Below are 22,873 nucleotides of genomic sequence, written 5' to 3' on the forward strand. Positions count from 1 at the left end.
CGTCGATGCCGAGACCGTGTTAATTATTCATTCAGTCCGGTGGAAAACCGTTAAATGGTCACGCTCTGAACGCGACCCCGGCCTGCCTATAACACCCAGTTGGCGCTCACGAACGCGGTGAGATGAGCCGCTGCGATAGGTCGCAAATTCGACCTGTCACCGACCTCCGGTCGTCTGTTGGTCGGTCGGACGTGCTGACGAGCGCTGCCTGTCCCCTGGGGACCGACGTGGGCGACTGGCGACAGCTCACTCTCTCGAGTGACGAGACCGTCGCCGGAGGCCGGTCGGCGCTTCGCCTAGATTTGTGACGTCATATTCGACGGTCGTTGTTTCGGCATTCCCTCCCGTGTCGCCGCAGCTAGAAAGTCAATAACAGTTGTGTCGTGAAATCATCGGAGGCGTAGCTTCGAGCGGTTTCCCCATTCCGTTCATTTACAACAACAGTTGGTGGGAATGGCTGTCCGCCCACGTCCTCTCTATCACACGGTATGATGTCACACTCTGTGACGTCACGAGCCGTAACAACGGAACGGAAGGCCGGTCAGTGGGACGTCATCATTCCGGCCGAGCCGTCAGCTGGACGCATCGGGCGACCTTCACAGCTCCGAGACGTTAAAATATCTCGCCACACTCCGTCACCGATAAATTTATAGTGGCTCTTTTTATGTTTTGCAGTGGCTTTTGTTCTGTTTTAAGACTGACTGATGGAGGGGCGGTTTCAGTGGCCGGTGGTCCGATTTGTGTACGACTGTACCTCAGTCGGAGCACTGGCCTCCGCCTCCGCCCCAGTAGTCCTTGAGCAGGCGCTGTGATTTTTGGCCGGTCGGGATGTGATCACTGAATGTAGTCGCCCTGCTGGGGGAGCTGATGGCTTTCTGGGGTAGGCTATACCTTGCTCGGATCCTTTTCTCATGCAGAGTTCGACTGTGCGCGTGCCGACGCCGCCGCTGGTCGCCGTGCGCCGCTATTGTCGCTGATGTGGTCAGCTGTGCGGCGGCGCCTCGGGCGGCGGCGGTCCGCGCTCGCGCCGCGCTCCGGCCGCGCTCCGCTGACGGTGGCCGCACTGTGTTTCAGACGCGGCCGAGCCGCCGGCACACACGGAGGGTCCGCTGGACGGCTCGCTCTACGCGACCGTCGCCAAGAAGCCCGTCAGTCCGAGGAGTGCCGCCGCCGCCGCCGCCGCCGACAGCCATGAACTGCACACGGTGTCTATGGACTCTGGTATCTCCAGTGGAGGTAGAGAGAGACTAAGCGGCGGCAGCAGTCACTCGCCGTCAGGCCCGCACTCGGCCGGTTCGGCGCGCTCGGCGCCCTGTGATAGCAGTCCGTTGGTGAGTGCCGATACCTCTGCCTCCGCGCGCCTCTGTCGGTCGTCAGTGGAAGCGCCACCGCCGCCGCGAGTGACCAAACAGCCGTCCGTGGACGCTACACAGCTGGACGAGCTGCTCAGTGGACTGTTGGAGAACTGCTCCAACATACCCGACTTGCGCCCGTGCCAGACGCCCGCGCCCGATTTAGACACGATTCAGACGCCGACGTTCGCGTCTGCGCCGGTGGCCAGTGTCAGTGAGCAGCGCGCGACGTCGCGAGGACGGACGGTGAGCTCCAGAGACGCGGACACCAGTGTGAGCTCCGGGTACGGTTCGCAGCAGCAGTCGCCACCCAACCCGCCCCCGCACGCAGCAGACATGGTGCACTACAACGGCTACAAGTCCGACTCGGCCTTTTCCGAGTCGTTCAGTGCCAAAGCCGAGGAGGAGATTCCGTACCACGCGCGTGCCGACAGCAAGCCGTTCTCGTACGCTAACTTTGCATCCTCGTCGCGCCGCAGTCCAAGTCCGTCCGCCGAGCCTCCGCGCCGCTCTGAGAGCGCCAGTCGAGAGACGACTCGAGCCGCGCTCGAGTCGCCGCGACTCGTGCGCAAACTGCTCGGCGGTGGTGGCTCGAGTGGCGGCTCGAATGGCATCTCGAGCGGGATCTCGAGCGGCGTCTCGAGCGCACCCTCGCAGCCGGCCGGCCGGAAGGCGCCGCCGTCTCCAAGTCTGCCTAGGAAAACCTACACCAACGGCTCCACCTCAAGGAGCACGGTGACTGAGTCGTTCTCGAAGACGACGAATGGTAGCGGGGTCAGTGGTGGCCTCACCAGGCCAACTGCGAAGGCCACTGACACGCTGCAATCTCACCGCAGCTTCGCGTCGGACAGCGCCCCGTCCCACCGCAGCTACAACACGGACACGATGAAATCCTACAACACCGACACCATCAAGTCGTACAACACCGACACTCTGCGCAGTAACGCCTCCTTCAATACAGACACCTTCAAGTCCAACCGCTCCTACGACTGGGAGAGCTCCATCCGGTCCAAGACCTCACCAGCTCCGGCACCGGCCCCTGCCCCTGCGCCCGCCCCTGCGCCCGCTCCCGCTCCCGCCGCGTCTCGCGCTGTGGAACCGTTCCGTCGCGCACCACCGCCCGCACCACGAGACATCGACATCAACCTGAACGACCCCAACGCCAAGGTGGTCACCACCTACGACCAGAACACCAACTCGATGACGACGGTGTCGACCCAGTCGTTTGATGTGCCGAGCAGCCCCAACCCGACGCGTCGGATCGTCGAGACGACCAAACGCTACATGGTCGACGACGACGAGCGCAGCGGTCAGACGGGCGTCACCAAGATGGAGGAGACCATCCGAGAGTTCGTCATCGAGGATCTGCCGTGAGTACAGAGCCGGGTGGATGACACCACTAAATTTCACATTTCCCAGCCTCACTACATCTTTATCAATCAGCATCTTTCCATTAGCTTTTTTATGAGTTTTTATTCTACGTTTTCTATTTGCCTTTCTCTATCTCTCCAATAACTCTTTCCATTTTTGTTTGTTTGTTTGCTTCGTGTGACTTTTTATTTAGTGTTTTTTATATTTCTTGTGCCGTGCAGTTGGTCGTGATTGTTCTGTGAATATTTTGTGTGCCTTTTTATGATGTATTGTACCTAATATTTGTATTCTTTTGACAGTCGTCTGCATGACGTTGCGCTATCCGATGCGCACCAATGTGTGCCTGCTGTAAGAATATTTAGTCTGGTGCTTGTACTTTGTCTGTTCTAGTTGTTTGTTTATGTTTCTGGCTCTTTTGTTCGGGTGTTAACCTTTCATTCCCCTGACGCGGTGTATGGCCATTGTAACGTTTCATAAGCGTACTGGATTATGAAATAGCTCACTCCTCTCGGCCGCCCTTCGGAAAACTGAGCCGTAAAGACGAGAGATTAAATATTAAAAAGATTATTTATTTTTTTACTTATGGCACGATTTCAGTCCGAACAGCAACTTACTTGGAGTCTGGAAAACATCTAGAGATTTAATTAGCTTGATTTGCTTTCAGTTGAAAATAAGATCATCCGTATTTGTGTAAACGTTTAATTTATCAATGAACGTTTTATCTTTTTGAAGATGCTACCTTTTCTATAATGCCTTGGCTGCCCCTCCCTTCAACACCGCAACCATTGCCAATGCTCCAATTCGTTTGAGATTTGTTTGTACATACCTACTTGTCAGGTGTTTCACGGAGTTACACACTCCCCGTAGTTACCATTTGTTCCGGTCATCACAATTTGTCTCGGTAACAGTGTTCAATTACGCGGCCGCCGGCCTTCCAACGTATTTCGAAGGTAAGTGCCGTCCGAACGACTGGCTAGCGCCGCGTCCTGCCTTTCTCCGCACCGTCTAATGACCAGGCCGCCTAAAACAACCATACTACCTTCTCACTTTTCACCACTTCTCACCAGCCTTCTCACCAGATCCGTGTGTAGGATGTCCTCACATGTGACGTTTGGGCGATCTTATATGGCAGCCATGTATGGAAATATGGCAGTCCTGTCAATCCGCCATCAGCTGGCACAGTCAACTGGCGACCTTGTCAAGTCGCGCTGAAATTCACTCCCCCGTCGGTGCCTCACTAACATTCTCCCTACTGACCTGACTGCCCCGCTGCACCGCCTTACCCTATACGGCTTTCGATCTCAGACCCCAGTGACGTCATTGTGGTCCTCCAATGACGTCACAAGGACCCGCGGCGACCGGACGTGCCTCAGTGGACTGGAATCGTCACCGCTGCCGCTGGAGGTTGGGGGTGGAGATAGAGAGGAGATCTCCGTGACGTCGTGAAGGGAGATGACGAAGCACGGTGGCCGCTGTTCGTGATACGGTGCCGACGGCCTTTGCCGACGAGATACGGTGCCGACGGCCTGTCGTCGGCGTGCGGAACAAAGTGGGGCGCATCACGTCATAGCGAGACGGTTATTGCGGTGCTGCAGGGTGATGTCAGCGCCGCTGGAAGCCAATGATGTCATATGTTTGATGGTCGGAGATGAAGGCATCCGGTCGTAACAACGCCCTTGTTGTTATGCCTGGTGGTAAAACAAAAGTCGTATGTGCTTTAGATAGCCCGGCATTGAGTGGTGTGTGGCTGTCCCTGCAAAAGAACAGCACAATAGACTGTTCTACCTTTCTTTCCTTTTCATTCAACAACATCGCTTTCAATGCGACAATTTATCCGTCAATGAATGACAATGCGTCTGAAAGGCGGCCGACTGCGAGGCGGCGTGAACCGGTTAGAGAACCAGCCAAATCTCGGCATCATCACCGCAGTCGTGTTGAGCGCTGCTCGACGACACTCACTACACGCAGAATCCATTTATGAGCGGTCTGACTGGCTGACCGCGCGGACGGGCGGGCGGTGCGGATTCCGTCTCCTTACGCCAGTCTCGCTCCTCCGTCGTGTGACCTTCAGGGCGTCCGTGACCGTCTGTCTGCTGTCCGTCCATCAGTGTTCGCCACGGGCCGGGCCAGCCCAACGGGCCATGGGCCGGGCTGGGCTACGGGCTGGGCCGGGCCCCCAAATATCATTAGTTAACGGGCTATGGACGGGCCGGGCCAAGAGCTTTGTGGACTATGGGTTTTGCGACTAATGTCAATTTAAGAAAATTTGGAAACTGATGCAAACAAAACCCACTGGGAAAATACTAAAACTAAACCAAATTTAAGCAATGTGAAAGAAAACCTACTTGATATTGAATTTTGGAAATCTTGAGAATTATCCAATATCACATCATGTCACACATAGGAGGGTTTTCATAAAAATTCCGCAACCAAAAAGATCAGAGAATCTCTAGCATCATTAGTTTGTTAATAAGTTAAAATGTAGTTATCAGAATAACTTACTTAGCACTACAACTCCAAAAACTAAGAAGCCACTCAACAATGATGGGCTACAGGGCTACATTAAGTTTAACACTTATATATAGTGATAGTGAGACAATTCCAACACAGTCTTTTTTCCTTCACCGACGGCTTTTTAACGAACAGAACCTTAAAGGGATACTCACGAAACACACTGTAAGTAACGAGGAATTCTACAGATTATTTCGCGATGAAAGCTTCTTTAAATGTCCATAAATTGGTCAAAATAAATCACAACAACAACCCCCTTCTCCATTCCATCCCCTTCTCAACAAAATGGCGCTATGTTTATGTGGCGGCATCTAGGTAGTATACACAACAGTATATCAAATAAATGCGTTTTTTTTAGTAAGTATCAAGGTGAAAAACAAAATTTAACAAATAAAAAATAAAACCTAAATCACGAAGCCTGAAAACTCGAACGAAAAACAAAATAAAAACTTGATCATATATGTTTTATTATACAATTGGTCAGAATCGTCACCTGCCGCAGCTGCGACAATCAAGAAGTGTTCGCTCATTTTCAATTGATGATGATGATGCGTAAAAGTCGCAAAAGTACCGAATGACGTTTCAAGCTTACCATGTTTTCTGCTTACGCTGCTAGCGATATCCATATCTTGAAAAGAGCCTAACATAAAATAGCAAGGAAAGCAGCAGATAGTTGTCCACAGAGATTCGGTTGACACGTGGGCATGAATTGAAAATAGATTAAATCAGTTTTGCTGATAAATGGATGGATTTTCTCTTTTTTGGAAGACAGTGCTAAAGCTAGTGTCACCTATTTTGTATGTTTTCTCAGGCTTTTGATATTGCAGCATCAATGGAATGAATTTAACAGCAAGGTCAATCCCAGACAGATTCATCAATTCCCATAAGTCAAGCTTTTTTTCTGCTGGTAAGTGCTGGGAAATATAGAGTAAGTTGCAAATACTTCCTTCAAGTATGCATTAGAGTCACCAATTATGCATGATAATGTTCACACACATCAGCTTGCAAGATAACTTAACTCATAGAATGTAGTTTATATAATCATGTAAACTTTTTATAGGTGTGAAATCATGACCTAATTGACTGAGGTGCTTGCTGTTACTGTTAAAATTTGTGCCATAGGTACTTGAAATCATTATATTTATTGAAAAGAAGGGAGTCATGATTGCCATGTTAATATTCATGCAATTTGAATTGTTCTCAAAATAGTGTAATCAGTCATGCTTATTATAGCAATAGACTAAGACAATAACTAGATTGCTATTTTTGACGGGCCGGGCCGGGCTGGGCTTGGACATATTTGCCAAGAGCGGGCTACGGGCTGGGCCGGGCTCTGAACCCATGGGCCCGGGCCGGGCTGGGCTGGGGATTTTGGGGCCCGTGGCGAACACTGCCGTCCATCCCAATCTGATCGCACCGCGGCGCCGGCCGGGCGGCACAGGTGCCCCCGGGCTGACGGCGCCGGCCCGCTGTCAGACGGAGGAGGCGGAAGGATCAGCGGGTGCACCAGCTTCTGTGGAACTCCGTGGAGATGGAGGATTATTGCACTGATTCCTCGATTGGGCAGAAAAAGGACTGACTGATGGCCTTCGAGCCGTGACCTGAATCCTCCCCCATTGTCCTCCCCCGCAAACCCTTGGCCCGGTATCAGCGATGGCTCGCTGCGTGGGCGAATGCAAGAACTCGGGAATTTCGGCATCTGAAGCACCCATTTGCGAATAGCGAGCTCTGTATGCAAATTATGCGGCGCGTTTAGTGAGTCATGATTACTGGCAACCTGATTTGGAAAAGTTATCCAATGCTCATAGTCGTTAGACGTGATTCAAGGTAGTGCATTCCTGACTCCTGATTGCCGACTTCTGGCTCGCTCCTGACTCCTTACGTTTGGCTCCCGCCTCCCAGCTCCTGAACGAACGCCAGCTCATGCCGACGCCTGCCCCAAGTCAAACCTGACCCTGACACCTGCCAACGCTCCAAGGTCGTTCCAATTCTGGCCAGTCTCTTCACACCCGGCGTCTCGCCAGAGACGCACACGCATCCTCCCACGTTAGCTCTGCTTCTCTCCGCACAACTGACGTCATTCTGACGTCAGCATGTCACCTGACGGACAGCAAGGTCGTTTGGCTGCCGTGCCATGTCGTAATGGTGATGGCGGTATTTTAACGACTCCGAAGAGGATAGAAAGAGGAACGGTCAGACTCCACCAGGGCACACCAAGCAGTGCATTGGTCCGGTAGCATCCAGTCCGGTACTTCAGTTCTCTGTTTAGCGCGTGGGCTGTTCCCACTCGACCTTGGTGTCTCAGCGGCGCCACCTCGCCCACGATACCCCGACCAGTGTCGGCTGCAGTTCCGGAGGGGGCGGGCGGTGTTGGCAGGCCGCCGCCCACCGCGAGAGACCGTATTTGTCTCAGAACTGTCCTCGGTGCTCTGAGAGCGTCCTCAATCGTCCCCAATCGTCCTCAGCTGTCCCTGTCTCACCCACGTCCTCATTCAGTTGCGGATGCAGCACTATCGCTGGGTGGGCGGTCAGATTAGAATGTTGCAATGCTGGACATATGCAAAGGAGGGCTGCAGCGGTGAATGAAGCCGAGCAGTGAGGGGAGTTGTCACCTCCTGCCATCCACCGGGGAACAGTGGAGCGCTGATTTACACCCAGCGCTGACGGAAAAACAGGTCAGTGCGCTGCGGCGGCGGTTGGGATCCTCCCTCCCAGCTTGTTGAGATATGCCAGGCTGCATTTCGCTCCCGGTGGGCGGGCCGCGAACGAACGAGGGGGCGGGTCCGGCGGCTCTCCTGTCGGCCGGCGCCCCCGCAGCGGTCGTTTCGGCCTGGCGCCGCGCCGGACAGGTCGTCGTTCACACCGCGTCGGCGCCGACGCACCGGGCTCTGACGGATGGCTCGGCGGGCTCCGACAGGGCCGGAGAAGGACCGGGTGACAGGTGCGGCGCCTGGTCTGGCGCCGGTACCTGTCGACGCGCAGAGGCGGATGCAGGGGCGCGCGGGGGCGGCGCGTGAGCCTGCTTTTGTCGCGCTACTCTCACCTTGATGCCCATTCGCGATAACACCGTTATCGCACACAGCACCGTGGTGTCACCCTGGTGTCGTTTTACCAACCTCATCGACTCGGATCGAATCGCAGTTTACCCCGGAAGTAGCCTATCAAGGTCGGACGTTAGGTCAGGGCTTATCGCGAGCGCGGCGCTGGACGCGCGTAGGTGTCGGGTCACACCTGGCCCGCCACTGCGCCGCCCTGACCTTCGGCCGCTGTTTTCGTTGGTGGCCTGATCTGTTGTTGGCGACCACGCTCGCGGACGAACGTGGGCGGCCTATTTATATTCAGTCCGGACACAAAACAAGTGGCGGGCGGCTGGCGAGGCGCCCACTCTGTCGGTCGCCGCGGCGGACCTGGCGCGGCTGAGGCGGACGTGGCGCACCTCCGGTCACCGACCTGTCGAATGGAGGTGCCGGATCGGGCCTCAGTGGAACAAGTGGGGCTCTAATAGGTTTTATGCCGAGTGTCGGGCTAATGAAATTAAAAATTTATGGTTTGTTATTTGAAATAGGGTAGTCGGTGCATTTATCGTAAAACAGTATCAGTTTCAGTTTCACCACTGTCGACGCGTTTTATGAACTTCTGTCAAATTTTTCGTGGAAAAGATTCCATGTATGTGACTTGCTTGCACATGGATTTTAAATCAACCGGCGTAAAGCAACGGGATAACCGTTCGTTTACGAGGATATACGCTAAAACATCAGACGGAAACGACTCCTTTGAATAACATTGATGCTCCGCTGTTAACATCTCCGCTCAAATAAACCCGGTTGTCAGGCGGCTCGATGCTGGCTTCGGTTCAAAGTGCGCCGGTGGCTGGCGCCTGAAGTGGCAACTGCTAGGGGTCACAACCCGAGCAGCATTGACGTCCGGCATTTTCTGGCTCTACTCCAGCCAACTGAGTCAGTTGGGGAGTCTGTCTGCCGCCCGGTCCAGTCGGCGGCTGGTGATTCAGACCGGTAGGATAACTCAGACTAGTGTCACGATGGCTCAGACCCAGGTGATAAGTGGTCGCTACCACAGTGGCCCAAAGATTGGATGACTGATAAAATATTTCATATTTGCAAAATGATAGCGTCTTTTCTCACAGCATTTTATCTATTCTGAACGGCACTTACGGTTATGCTAATGTAAGTTGTCTTGAAGCCCACAATCCTTCTGCACTTATCATTACGATTCACACATAATTGGGACTGGCACTGCTCTGAGCTCACAGGCTGGCCTTACTCTTCACCTCACCTGTCAGTAGAGCTGTCATTAGCTGTCACCCATTGGCAGCAGCCGCTCACCAGGCCACCCGCACCTGCACGGCAACGGCTGCTCCATACATCATCAATGGAGGACCGCATGTGCCAAGGCCACTACTGCCGACTATGTAAAGCAGGCTGCACATCGCCCGGCCACTACCACTCGTCAATAACTTGCCGAGCTCGAGAGCTCTGCATTCTGCAAACACCATCATTTGCGTGCGATGACAGCGCCGCGGGTGGAATGTGAGAGGGACGGCAATTTGTGTCACTGCTAACTGCCAGCAGATGTCAGGCGTGTTTGCACACATGAAGTGAATTGTTCGCTACAGGTCGTGGCAGCATTTTACTGAGGACAGAGTGGCTCTGTTACGTTCCTGGCTGTCTGAACAATGCTGTGTTTACTGGGATGTGTTTCGTCAGCTGTAAACAGGCAGGTTTGTTTGGGGTGACGCCGTACACAGTTTACTATCCTACAACCTTGCTGCTGTTGGCAGGTAGGCATTCATTGTCACGACCTTCCTAGCCGTCATTAAACTGGAGCCAGCTAGTGACGGATGCTGACATCCAGACTCTCCTAATCAAAAATAGAAATCACAAGGAACTACTTACATTCAAATAGTCGAGTCGACCTGATTGAATGATTCAATCAGGTCGACTCAAATCGGTCCTCTTAGTTTCAGTGAAACCTCAAAACGGCTCAACCCCTCGTCATTGGAACTTATTCAATGTGTTTAAGCTTCAATTGATGTCAGTAAAGAAGCGTTTCTCAGCATTGCGTGTTACTGTTGTATTTGAAGCTGACGTGCTGCCCATCATAGCCGCAGTTAGAGATTTTAGAACTTCATCTACCTAAACGTTAGGCTGTCGGCTGAAACAGATGGTGTATGTATTTTTTCTGCTCTGACATAATCACCTGACACCGACTAATTTAGAGTGACAAATATCAGCTTCCTGCACAGGACTCCGCATCATTTAGCGGCTCCGGCACCGTAGCAAATATGCATGATAGATTATTTATTTCACTCTATGCAGGCGCGTCCGATGTGGAGCTGTCACTTTTCCTCGTCTGACGGGGCCCGTCAGTCACCAATGACTCATGTCAGAGCGATTTGGCAGCCCTCGCCACACATCCGTTCTTCCTCCAAACAGCGCGCCGCACGTTTACTGAAAGTCGACGCCGCTTTAAGCTCGCCTCGGCCGGTTTTCCTGGGTGGTCGCCGGCCAAATGGCGCGCTGATATGCTAGTGCGGGCTCAGAATAGAACTTCGTGGTGCACTGATTCCCATCTACACCAACTAGAGGCTGGATTTTTTTTTTTTAGAAAATGGGACAATGATTTATGCGATTTATTAGAATCTACCCAGCTGCGAATAGAGTATGATTCTGCATCTACTCGATATGGTTTAAATTAAAACGGTCCTTATCGACCTCATAATTGTTTCAGCCCATCCTAACTCTATCATGCGGTTAGTTTGGGAAGGGTACCGCCACCGCTGTTGGTCCGTACGGGCCAAACTTGCCCGCTCGGAGGGGATTGTGTGGCTGGGCCCGCTATTTCTGGAGGTCGCTGGGCCTCGAGCCGGCTCGGTGGGTCGGTCGGCCGGCCCGGGCATGGCTCAGTCAGCCAGTTAGTGTTTCCCTGGGCTCTGAGCGGGCCCAGTCTGGACTCGGGGGTTCTCTGTGGTTTGTGGAGTTTGATAGGGAAAGGACGTAGCTGCGTGAGGGCAGACATGATCCGCTGCTGGTAAGACAGAGTTTTGTGCTGGTGGTATTTTCATTTCTAGGCCGAGTGTTGTCAAGCGGTTGTCTGCAGTGTTATACGTACAATGCTTTCATATTGTTTGTGTTGTGTGTGCTGTGTGCTGTTAGTTGTGTCGTATGTGCTTTTCACACATATTCCTTGCCTGAATGATGGATTAAGCTGTCATTGTCTTTCTTTATTTGTCATTAGTTACGTCTGTTTTGTTGTCGCATTTATAATTGAAATTGTACATTGATCGTGAAAATTTGCATTGCATATTTTTATATGATGCTGTAGTTTGTGAAAGATATCGCGTGTATTATTTGGCCTTGAAAATACCGCAACAACTGCATATGATTTCTTGAATACTAGGGACAAGAGCTGTCAAGTCTTCATCAAAATTTTCCTTCGGTGACGGCTGATGATGATCGCGTCTTTACGTACATGCGTCTGTGTTGACAGGGACGGACCCGGTTCAGCCGGCAACATCACCTGGCTGCAGAAGCAGCAGCAGAAGCTACGGGACCGGCAACAGGCGCGCATCAGGTGGGTCAATAGTGTATAGAAAATATGCATCTACTGGTGAACAGAGGTATGTGTGCTAAAAAATAAGTAAAGACAATAAAAATATGTTAGTGTCGTCGAAATATTTCTTTGAAACAATAATAGCTACCTTTATCGGAAACAAGTAGGTACGTACCTAAATAGCTTGGTTGTGACGAAAATGGTCGGGTCTTTAGCATTATACACCAACTTTCCCGTGATATAACCGGTTTAGCAAGCTGTTTCCTTATGGTGTTTGCTTTTCCTTCATGACGCTTCTGTCAGCTGAAACACACCGCAATACAACTATTGCGGCACAGCATAGCTGCAGGCGCAGACACCAATGCCATCTAGCGTAAACAAACTGGATTGTACTGCGGTACAGCATAGCTGCAGGCGCAGACACTGATGCCATCTAGCGGTAGATACAACTATTGCGGCACAGCATAGCTGCAGGCGCAGACACCAATGCCATCTAGCGTAAACAAACTGGATTGTGCTGCGGTACAGCATAGCTGCAGGCGCGGACACTAATGCCATCTAGCGGTAGACTTTTGGAGTGCTGCGGCACAGCATAGCTGCAGGCGCGGACTTTAACCCTCGCCGGCACAGGGGGGGTTGATGCAACCCCCCCAAGGTTTTTCGCGAATAACTCGCGTAAAAAGCGGCCGATCGCAACGAAACTTTCAGTACCCTCGCATTGATCAATTTTACACCTACCCTGAAATAGCGATTTCATGACCCTGACCCAAATGACCTTTGACATGTGACCTCTTTTCCGAGACCATGTTTGGCCGGAATCGCGATTCGGCGTATGTCGGCTCGCATTAGCCGCGCGTTTGCAAGCTTTTCGTGGTTTCAAACGTTCAAACATGTGATTTGATGTTGCTCCCACACATTAGGGTGGGTCTCAAGATCACCTGAAGGTCAGGTCAGGTCCATTGACCTTTGGTGACCTCGGGTGACCTCGGTTCACTTTTTCGAGTTTAACATGTTTCTAGGCTAGTTTTTGGAGCTGAATTCGAATTTAGCAACCATTTGAACATTTACGAAGTAGTTTTGGTGCCTTCGTAACATGTTACGAAGCTGTCACAGGCGGTTGACACGTATTACGAATACCCGTCACAACACCTACCGGTTGACCTGACCTGACCTGACCCGACCTGAACTAAATGCTAAAAGACATCATCTCTGATCAAAACTAGCACGATAAACGTGATCAGCACCCCGGAAAACCATATAGCAGCCACACTTCACGACTTTCTAACAGGTCCCGATTTCCCGGTTTTCGGGTCATTGACCTGACCTGGAAGGTCACCCGATGACCTAGGACCTTAAAATTGGGTATCATCGGCTTTCTCTCGTGACGGGCAACACGCTCGTTTTTTCCGCGAAGCTCTAGCTCGATCAGGGGCCAAACGCAAGGGGGGGGGGTCGTACCAACCCCCCCCCCCCCTGTGCCGTCGAAGGACGCAAAATGGCCTGTGCCGGCGAGGGTTAATGCCATATATTATGGCGATAGATTTTAGGGACTGCGCCGCGGAACAGCATAGCTACAGGCGCAGACACAGATGCTATCTAGCGATAGATTCATATGTAGATTTGTTCTGCGGCGCAGCATAGCTGCAGTCACTGAGATTAATGCCATCTAGCGATAATTTTGTAGGGTTGTATTGCGGTACAGCATATCTACAGGCGCAGACACTAATGTCATCTAGCGGTAGCTTTTTGGACTGTTGCGGCACAGTATAGCTAAGAGTGCATTGATAAGAAATAATAGTGCATTGTTTAACCCCTCCTTGAGCTTGCTTTCGTCGCCTGCCTCAATACGTATCTTGCCGATCCTCCCCTGCCTCAGTACGCATCTATAACCGCTCGCTCTCCCTGCCTCAGGAGTGAGCGTGAGCCGAAGGAGGCGCGTGTTCTGCACGAGCTGCGTCAGCGGCAGGGTGGTCTGGAGGACGGTTACACATCCGACACCACCCTCTGGACGGACACATCACGTGAGACGAGTCCGGCGCACATGGCGCCGCTGCACGTCAACACGAGCGGCGTCAAGACGGGCAGCTCTGCGCCGGTATCGCCGCAGCTGGCCGCGCGCAGCGTCAGCCGCGAACGGAGCACGGCGAGCTCCTTCAGGTGAGAGGGAGAGAGAGAGAGAGAGAGAGAGAGAGAGAGAGAGAGAGAGAGAGAGAGAGAGAGAGGGTAGAGGAGAGGAAAAGAGAAATCCAGAGGAGAGAGGGACAAAGATTTAGAATTGAAGGGACAAAGCAGACTTTTCACAGATAGACGGATAAGTTCAGGGCTTATTGGCTCGTTGAGCCTAAGCACTAACTACACAGGCAATGGTTGAAAAAGAAAAGAACAGGGGGAAAATCAGTGGCTCAGCTATCGGTCACCGCTGTATTTGTCTCGGACGTGTTTCGTTACCGCGTTGCCACGTCACCTCTGCACTACCGGCCGCCCACGGTCCGCCCTCCTGCGTGTTTTCTCTGGCTCTGTGACTGATGTGCTGCCCCGTACAGACCGGCGCTGTTTGAATTGGCTCGGTGCGGAGGTCAAACGGTAGGGGCCGGGATGTTTTCAGACCGGGTGGGTGTGGGGACTGGAGGGTGATTTCCCGGTGCCTTGATGAGCAGCTATATCCGCCGGCGTCACAGAGCGTTCCAATCAGGCGGCTGGAGTGACAGAGATGGGTGGTGAGCCTTTGAACGGGACGCGGTGTCTGCAAGACAAATATTGACGAACACTGTGGGCTGTAGGGCCAAACGAGAGACCAGTGACACCAAACTACAATGTTACTTCAACGGCAATGTTATTCAAACAACGCTAGCGGCTTTTTATTTGAATCACGCTTATGTCGTTTATATGCGTCAGCTTCGTCGGGTAAATGCGCATTTTGGCGTGTGTAAACAGCATCACCTCTCATTGCTCCCCCTGTGTGTCTCTCTTTGTGTCCATCCAGGAGTAACCAGTACGGAGCCGTACAGCTTCCGTCCCTAACTGAGTCCCCATGTCCCTCCGTTTGCCCATACAGGAGTAACCAGTACGGCAGCGTGCAGCGGCCACTGGCCAGGCACCGCTCCGAGACCGCCTACGACCGACAGAGACCCCACGTGCAGGTGCTCAGGGGCGATCAGAGAAAAATCAGCGACTCTGACCTGACGGTGAGTCATCAGTAACAGCTGATGGCGAGTCAGAGTCATGACTCGTGGGTATTACAGAGTCAGTCATGCCACAAGCGGTGAATGATGTCGATGAATGGCAGCGAAGACGTGACAACCACTTCGTGTGTTGTATTTCCAGGCTTGCCAACAATAGTTTTAGACGTGCAGTATAGTGGATTGTTCCCGCTTTCGTAACGCTGCCACTGTGTTGTGATTTATTTGAGCTTTAAAATGTTGTCGTTTTTAATCGTAAAACCAGTGTGTTGTTTTATGCGTAACTATCGCTGTTTTACCAGCTATTCATTTTTATTTAGCGCGCTGTCATCCTTTCATAAAAGTTTTAAGTTTGGCTAACACTTTGTTTTGCCCCACTATGTCATCTCGGATAAATTTCAGCTAGACGACTGCTTAGTTTAGTTGATGCATTATTATTTTCTCCCGCCTAGCTATTTTTCTTTAGTTGCTTCAGTGTTGTCCTGCCCCCCGAGTGAGCGCGTACGCTTGTCGTTTGTTTGCCTGCAGCACCTAACGAAGACGACTCAGTACAGCCAGTACTCCTCCACCCCCGTTCGCGATCGAGAAGGTCTTCTCACCACCGTGAATGGCCAAAGTGGTGTAAGTTGACTAGCTAGTGCCTATCTTGCCGCGCTGTGTTGTAGAAAAACGCACTAGAGCTCTGAGGCTGTCACTGCTTTTATGTAAAGTGTGGGATTCACGGCGCACGGATGTGGTTTTAGGACACGCTTTGGCTTCGCTGGCTATGTGATGGCCCCATGTGCTGGTGAATGAGTGTTTGTATAGTTGAGTGATGTTGAGAATCGTAAGTGGTGTTGGAATGAAATGTTTTGTGGTGAGCGATGTAGTCGACTGATCTGTCTGTGCCAAGTCCTTATTGACGTGCCAGTGACCGTTACGGTTCATTATGACCCGACGTGGAGTGCCAATGTCGATGGGCGGAACGGTTATCGGTCCATTAGTCAGTCTGGCGGGCGGAGTAGATCCTCTCGTGGTCGCCGTCGCACACTAAGCCAGACCTGTGGGTGGATTTTGGACCGCTCTCATCAACCCGCAGACCTGCCAAACCTCTAACTCATTGGCTCCGTCGGAGCGCGTCCTGGCAAATCCTTCACCTCATCGATCTCCATTAGACCTGTCGCTTGCGATCCTACATGAGGTAGCAGTAGCTACCACCTGTCCTCTGAAGTCCGGTCACTGCCAGATGTGACAGAACAGTTATGTGACATAGCACTGTCATCTGGTGGACAGTCTGGCCCGCCTCACTTCTGGCGCTCCTGACAGTCGGGGCGGCGTCGGTTTGTGCGTCGCCGCACCTGGCACAGGTCCCTTCTGAGTCCTGGCGGCGGCGGTGGCAGGCAGTGGTCTCTGCGACTGGCGGCGGGCCGGTGGCGCACTGGAGGTCTCCTGACCCGACCCGTGCCGGCTGTGTGTGGATACAAAACTGTGTGTGTGCGCTAATCTGTCTCAAAATCACCCTCATCCCGGTGTATAGTGGTGTCTAGAGTTCTGCGAGTGTAACTCGCTCGGTGCAGATCATTTTATGTGAGACCGTACTTGTGAAAGCGTGATTTAGAAGTCGAGGTGCCCCCGTGGAGGTATAGGAAACGTGATGAGAAACCGCGCCGGAAGACCGTCAGTGCGGTTTGCACTGGATATCCAGCCGTCGGTACGTTATCTCGAAAGATCGGCAGCACTTTAAAACTTAACCCAGAGACTTCTTCAGCAATACAAGGCCGCTTAGAAATTGCCTTGTTGCCGCTCGGAGAAATCGTACTTTCCGCTTTAAATCTGTAAAAATGAAAATTATACAACGATTTTCTAGCTGTATCGAGTGGTATGTATGATCTGTAAAAAACTATGTTTCTATTTGTCACGTAACGGTCTGCCAATCACTTCCAAAAGTGACGTCTGACTCGCGCAAAGCTTTAAATCGCTATGGGTCCCATAATTAGGAGTCCTAATCTCCCTCCCGTAAGCATCGCCTGCTCTGTCTCTTCATCGTTCACACCCAATTCAGTGGTCTATCCGTGGTAACACGAGCGCTCCCGACAGCCGGAAGACGAGATTGACGCCCTGGTGTGGCCCGAGGACCGTGCCGAGAGTCCGTGGCACTACACGGGCAGCGGCCGCTGGGTAAGGCGTGCCCGACCCGCCGACTGTGCACGATGCAGTGACCCTCGGTGCAGTGACCCCGCAGTGACCCAGTGACCGGCAGTGTGGGACCAGCAGCCGCAGCTCTGAGGCGCGGTGGTCGAGAGGTGTCCCGTTTTTGGTGGTTTTCGTGTGGTAGTCTTTGGTGTTGAATGGTTTTGTGGCAGAGTGATGTTTTGGTATATTTTTTTAGATGAATGATCGAGTTCGTCGTGGTTTTTGTGTTTGTAGTTTTGATCTTATGAGACGATCCCTAATTGGTTTTGGAAAATGTGTGACAGTGTGCCGTGATTTTTGGTAGTGGGTTACCCTCACCGCCCCTAAACCTCTGCCCGTCAATTTGATTCACAATTCACATCATAGCACATATGTTGCTCACTTCCTTTACACCTGTAGCCCCTTGCACCTGTGACGGATTCGTAAACCTGGAATCCACGGTTAACACGCATGCTTTCCGGTTGTAACATCCCGTGAGCAATGAGCATGGCCCACCTACCTTGATCCCTTCCTCACACACTCCTGGACTGTGTGTTGCTCGTTCAGTGTGCTACCGACCGCTGTGTTAACGCCACTGCCGCTGCCGGCTAACCACGCTCGCTGCTAACCTGGCCAGTTCGCTGCCTAGCTCTGGCCGCCCGCAGCGTTCAGCTGCCCGACCTGAAACTCGGTCATTGAACTGCATGCTCGCCCGCTGTCTATTTGCAGCTGACTAAATTAGAAGAACTAACATACCGGTTGAAGGTCGTTAATTTACGCAACCCTCGCACACATCAGGTGAGAAGCTATAACGTCGGCTAATGGGGCCAGCATGCGTGGGATAGCAGAGTCAACTCAATGTGTGTCAAAGCACGTGTGTCCCGCACTAGTGAGTAGCTACGGGGAGGTCTCAATGTAAATATCCGGGACGGGCTTGCACGCGCCGCTTGTACCGGCTTGGCGGCGCTCCCAAGTAAGCGCTACTCTCGTGACTGTGATTTATACATCCGTATGATGAGGAACGGAGGGTGAATATGCAGTGCCTCTCGTGACGGGTAACATGTCAGACACTAACGAATAATGAGAAGGAGCATGATATGGCTGATGTGCTGATTAGTGATCACTCATTGTATAATGGCGCTGTCATGACGGCTTACAACTAATATTCCCTCCATTTATTACATGTCCGTGGCAACACTAATATGTTTTATGTCACTGATGACCCCAGTTTGAGTCCTTTGGTTGATGCTCCCTTATCAGCTAGCTCTGCTCCGTTTAGTGTCCCCGAAGCTACCTAGCTCCTTGTATCGCCCTCGCTGAGCGAGGACCCTGCGGTGGTAGGTGACGGGTCGTCTAACCCTAGGCAATGTTTGCCTACAAACTGTTCTGACCGCTCTCCCCGTGCAGGTGAGGGACCCATCTGAGCCGAGACCGGAGACGCCGGCGTTCCCGAACCCGCCGAGAACGCCCTACCAGGACCAGTCGCAGACTTTGCCGCCCAAGAGCCCCACCAGCCAGCGGTGAGTCACTATAAAGGAGAGAAGGGTGCTGTTGTACCGTCACTCAGAGGACGAGATGGGGGCAGATGACGATTCTGGTTGTCGGTAGGAACTGTAGGTTGTCCTAGTCTACCACCAGGGCCGTTCCGGCTAAACTCATATTGGGTAGGATATTGCAAGTGAACGTTTTTACCAGTAATGTATTTTTTGTTACGATGAATTGTTGTTCATATGAGATCGACGCACTGTAAATTTGAATGTTAAACAATGCCTTTCCAATCAATATTTATTTTGCTATCCGCATTTATAACCATCTAACGCTTGACTAATCTAATCAATAAATTATTGATTTCTTTCATTGGCCCTCTATTTTTGGTTCCCCTTCCTCAACTTATTCAAACTCAAGTCTGATGACCAACTTTCAAGCAATTCCAGCTTTGGAATCATTCATGGTAGTGCTCCTTCTTTTGATTCTTATTTTGTTAGCTAATAAGCCTGGCTAATGCTCTTCAATGACGCTAAATAAAACCGGCTTCAGCAACTTACACGTAACTGACTGGGACTTCACCGGAGCCCACTGAACTATAATTTGCCGTTCGCTCTGCTGTGGTGCGGGCTCTGAACGCAGACTGTTGTATTCCCCTCTGTAGAAAACTGCTGACGGTCACCCAGACGACTAAAACGTACACACGAACGCCCTATCAGGTGCCGGGGCCGGTCAGGTACGTAAGTGGCGCCACCTGCACGCCTCTGAATGCACGGCCTGTCCGCCCGGCGGCTGCTGTCAGTACCGCCTCTGACAGTGGAGCGGTACAGTATCTGACGCTGTGTCAGGTGCAGTGCGGCAGCCGCCGGGTCTAAATAGAGGCACAGTTAGTACACATTTGACATGGCACCCTTTCCCTGCCCGACCTGCCTCTACACATGCATGGATCAACTCTTTCAGCCTGCACGAGTGTCTCGCTCCACTATTGCACCAGATTGCTTAGGTCCACAACTTCGGAATTCTGCATGGTCGTGATCAGTTTCCTTGAAATGTGAAGCTATTTGTGAGGCATGAGATGAATTTATTGGTTGCCTACCACCTTGTAGCGGTGGTTTTATGTTCTACTGCTCCGTTCTGGCAAGTTGGTGACCTCTCTACGTGTTACACGTGTTCTCGGTTTCTGTTGAGTGGTCTCTCTTTAGTTTTAGTTTGTCGATACCCAGTACAATGTTGTCATGTGTTGGCCGTTGGCGAGGCACCGAGCCGACCTGCTGCTTGTCCCATATTGAATCGCTGATCCGATCAACTAGCCTGTGTTGTTACTTGTTAGCATAACAAACAAAGAAGCCAGTCCGGAATCATTTTAACATGGGTTTATTCTACGAATTGGAGTTATGGCAATGGATAATGCCAAATAATCAGCTAAACACTTTCAGATACCTCAAACAGTTATTGCTTTTTATTCCTTCACGTCTTTCTAGGGTTGTTTTCAATAGCAATTAGCAACGTCTTGCGAAACATCACTGATCACAAGCAGTTTCCCCAGCGGCAGTCTTCAATCTCAGCCGCTTCCCTCCCCTCCCCATAGCCACCCCCCTCTTTAACCCTCTCCCCTCTCGTGCAGGGAGCGCTCGCCGTCCCCCGGAGTGCACCAGGTGCACTTTGAGCAGTCGGCCGCGCTCGAGTCGTCGCCGCCGGGCGGTCTCGGTCGCAGTCGCCAGTCGTCAGTCAGCTCCGACACGGAGGTCATTTCGGCGCACCCGACCTTCGTGCGCGACAACAGCCGGTGGTGGTACAAGCCGTCCATCAGCAGAGAACAGGGTACGTGAGGGATAGGAGGGGTACGGATTAGCGGGGGTGTCAAGGGGGTGCACACGGGAGTGGACGAGGGCCTAGGAAACAAAGGTACGGTCACGGGCTAGAGGGTAGTATCTCTGCAGGGTGCGCAAGGGAACGGTAAGGGACGGGAGGGCCACGAACCAGAACATTATGGCTCTGACATCAGGAGCTTCTTTGTAAGCATCATCGCTGCATATTCTACTATTACTTTTCACAACTTCATCCATCAATTTTTATTTTTGGTTAGGACGCTAACCAATCTTGTGACCGCTTTGTCAACTCATGGAGAATCTTCCCTGTAAGGGCAGTTACAAAGATAGGCGATCAAATGTCACCCAACCTCGTGACTGACCTGACCTGTGACCTGACCTGTGACCTCCCTCCCACAGCCATCTCCCTTCTGCGGGACAAGGCGCCTGGATCGTTCATCATCCGCGACTCCAACTCGTTCCCGGGCGCGTTCGGTCTCGCGCTCAAGGTGGAGTCTCCGCCCGCCAGCGCGCCCTCGCGCGGCGGCGACCCGGCCAGCGAGCTGGTGCGACACTTCCTCATCGAAACCACCAACAAAGGCGTGCGCCTGAAGGGATGTCCGAACGAGCCGACGTTTGGCTCGCTGTCTGCGCTGGTGTACCAGCACAGCATCACCCAGCTGGACCTGCCGTGCAAGCTGACACTGCCGGAGGCGGACCTGGGCATGGAGGACGCAGTGGACTCGGCACCGGCGGCGGCGCAGAAACACCGCGCGCTGCTCGACACCGGCGCTGGTCAGTGGAGGGAGGGGAGATGCAGCTGGGAGGGAACGGGAGATGGGGAGGAGCGTGGCCTGTGGGGGAGGGAGAGGGTCGAGGGAGTGGCAAGGATGTATTGGTAGCGTGTTTGGTGCCCACCCATGGTCTCTGTGCGCCAGTGTCATGCTCCCAATTCCGGTAGTTTGTACATGCGATGGCTGCGCACTCCTGTTCTATCTATTCTCCAGGCTGCGGCGTCTTCTGAATGTCGTCGCTGTTGATTGCCCATACTCCTTTTATTCATGCTATAGCTGGTATTGTTCCGAAGCTGTGATCGCTGCTCGGTGGTCACGACTCACGAGTCATCCTTTCTCTGTATTCCCGCCTGCGGTATGCGGTACCTGTGCTGGCTACTCACCCTTCCCGGCTCCGCGCTGACTCTCTGCTCTCTGTATTCCAGCCTGCAGCGTTCTGTACCTCTGGTCGTTGCTGACTCCTGTTCTATGCCCCCTGCTATTCCAGCCTGCAGCGTTCTGTACCTCTGGTCGTTGCTGACTCCTGTTCTATGCCCCCTGCTATTCCAGCCTGCAGCGTTCTGTACCTCTGGTCGTGCGACACGGAGGCACTGACGGGCCCGCAGGCGGTGCGCCGCGCCACCACCGAGCTGCTGAAGAAGCAGCCGCTGCCCGAGGGCGTCGTGGTGCACTTCAAGGTCTCCCACCAGGGTATCACGCTCACCGACAGCCTTCGCAAACAGTTCTTCAGGTGAGAAACAGTGAGAGGAGGTGTAGATTCTTAGTAGATGAGACTGAGAATCGATCCGTAGGTATAGGCGGCACCACGGTCAGATTGGTCAGAATCTACCTGTATGTGAGCCAGTCCGTATGTGAGCCCGGATAGTCGGTAGTCCGAGCTGTTCCGAAGGTCACAGCTGGGTTTGTTTTTTGTTTTGTTGGGTTAGGCCCTTTCGGTCCAATGAGACCATTTCAGAGCCGGGAGGAAGATAGGATATAGGGGGAGACATTGGTCTGGGCAGGCACCCTAGCGAGTCACCGGGGCTGAGCCCGTCCAGAGGACAGGCCACCCAGCCCCAAGGTACTCGCTGCACCCGGCTACGGGGTGCGCTCCCTCGGGAGCAGCGGTGCTGCTCCAAGGGAACAGCCCGCATGAGATAAAGTTGCCTGTCCAGCCCGGAGGGGGTTGCGGCGTGGAGGAGAAAGATTTCAGTATCCTGAGGATAGAAGCACGGAACGGTGACAGCTGGGCATCGGTCGCGCTGGTCAACGATCTCGCTGAATCATGAACCGGTCAGCATGAGCTCCATGGACACCTCAGCAGCGGAGTTTGCTCTCCACCTCTGCGGGCGATGTCTGACTACCTCCCTCCCTTCCTCCGACAGGCGGCACTACAACACGGCCCTGGTGTCCCACTGCAGTCTGGATCCGGAGGACCGGCGCTGGACCCAGCGCGGTGACGACGGACAGCCCGTGGGATCCCTGTGAGTGGCGACGGCAGCGCCGCGTGGCGACGGGCGCGGCAACTCCGCAGGCCGGCGTGCCGAGAATCCGTGTAACGATGAGGTTGAATGGATGATCTTTGAGCATCAGAAACAAAGTGCCAGCAGTTTATTTTTAAGCATGAAATAGTACACAAACGTCTCATTTTTACCTTATTTGTAGTGCTAATT

The 22,873-nt window shown here is 52.7% G+C and overlaps 1 protein-coding gene across 15 annotated transcripts in view; it reads left to right on the top strand.

The window, feature by feature from the left end:
* Positions 1–22,873, top strand: part of LOC122365998 (tensin-1-like) — a 116,954-nt gene that overhangs the window by 93,136 nt on the left and 945 nt on the right. For 7 of the 15 annotated variants that reach the window (XM_043337713.1, XM_043337716.1, XM_043337715.1 and 4 more), the window contains 12 exons: positions 1,075–2,722; positions 11,742–11,825; positions 13,716–13,961; positions 14,860–14,989; positions 15,512–15,604; positions 17,864–17,932; positions 18,542–18,654; positions 19,284–19,355; positions 20,244–20,440; positions 20,848–21,222; positions 21,771–21,951; positions 22,586–22,684. In XM_043337713.1, coding sequence (XP_043193648.1) covers positions 1,075–2,722; positions 11,742–11,825; positions 13,716–13,961; positions 14,860–14,989; positions 15,512–15,604; positions 17,864–17,932; positions 18,542–18,654; positions 19,284–19,355; positions 20,244–20,440; positions 20,848–21,222; positions 21,771–21,951; positions 22,586–22,684 — 3,307 coding nt within the window. The remainder of the gene's footprint in view (positions 1–1,074; positions 2,723–11,741; positions 11,826–13,715; positions 13,962–14,859; positions 14,990–15,511; positions 15,605–17,863; positions 17,933–18,541; positions 18,655–19,283; positions 19,356–20,243; positions 20,441–20,847; positions 21,223–21,770; positions 21,952–22,585; positions 22,685–22,873) is intronic. The other 8 variants (XM_043337721.1, XM_043337717.1, XM_043337723.1 and 5 more) reach the window with 3 other exon arrangements.

The sequence above is a fragment of the Amphibalanus amphitrite genome, unplaced genomic scaffold, assembly GCF_019059575.1.
Source record: "Amphibalanus amphitrite isolate SeventyFive unplaced genomic scaffold, NRLGWU_Aamphi_draft 000777F_arrow, whole genome shotgun sequence".
Taxonomy (NCBI): Eukaryota; Metazoa; Arthropoda; class Thecostraca; order Balanomorpha; family Balanidae; genus Amphibalanus; species Amphibalanus amphitrite.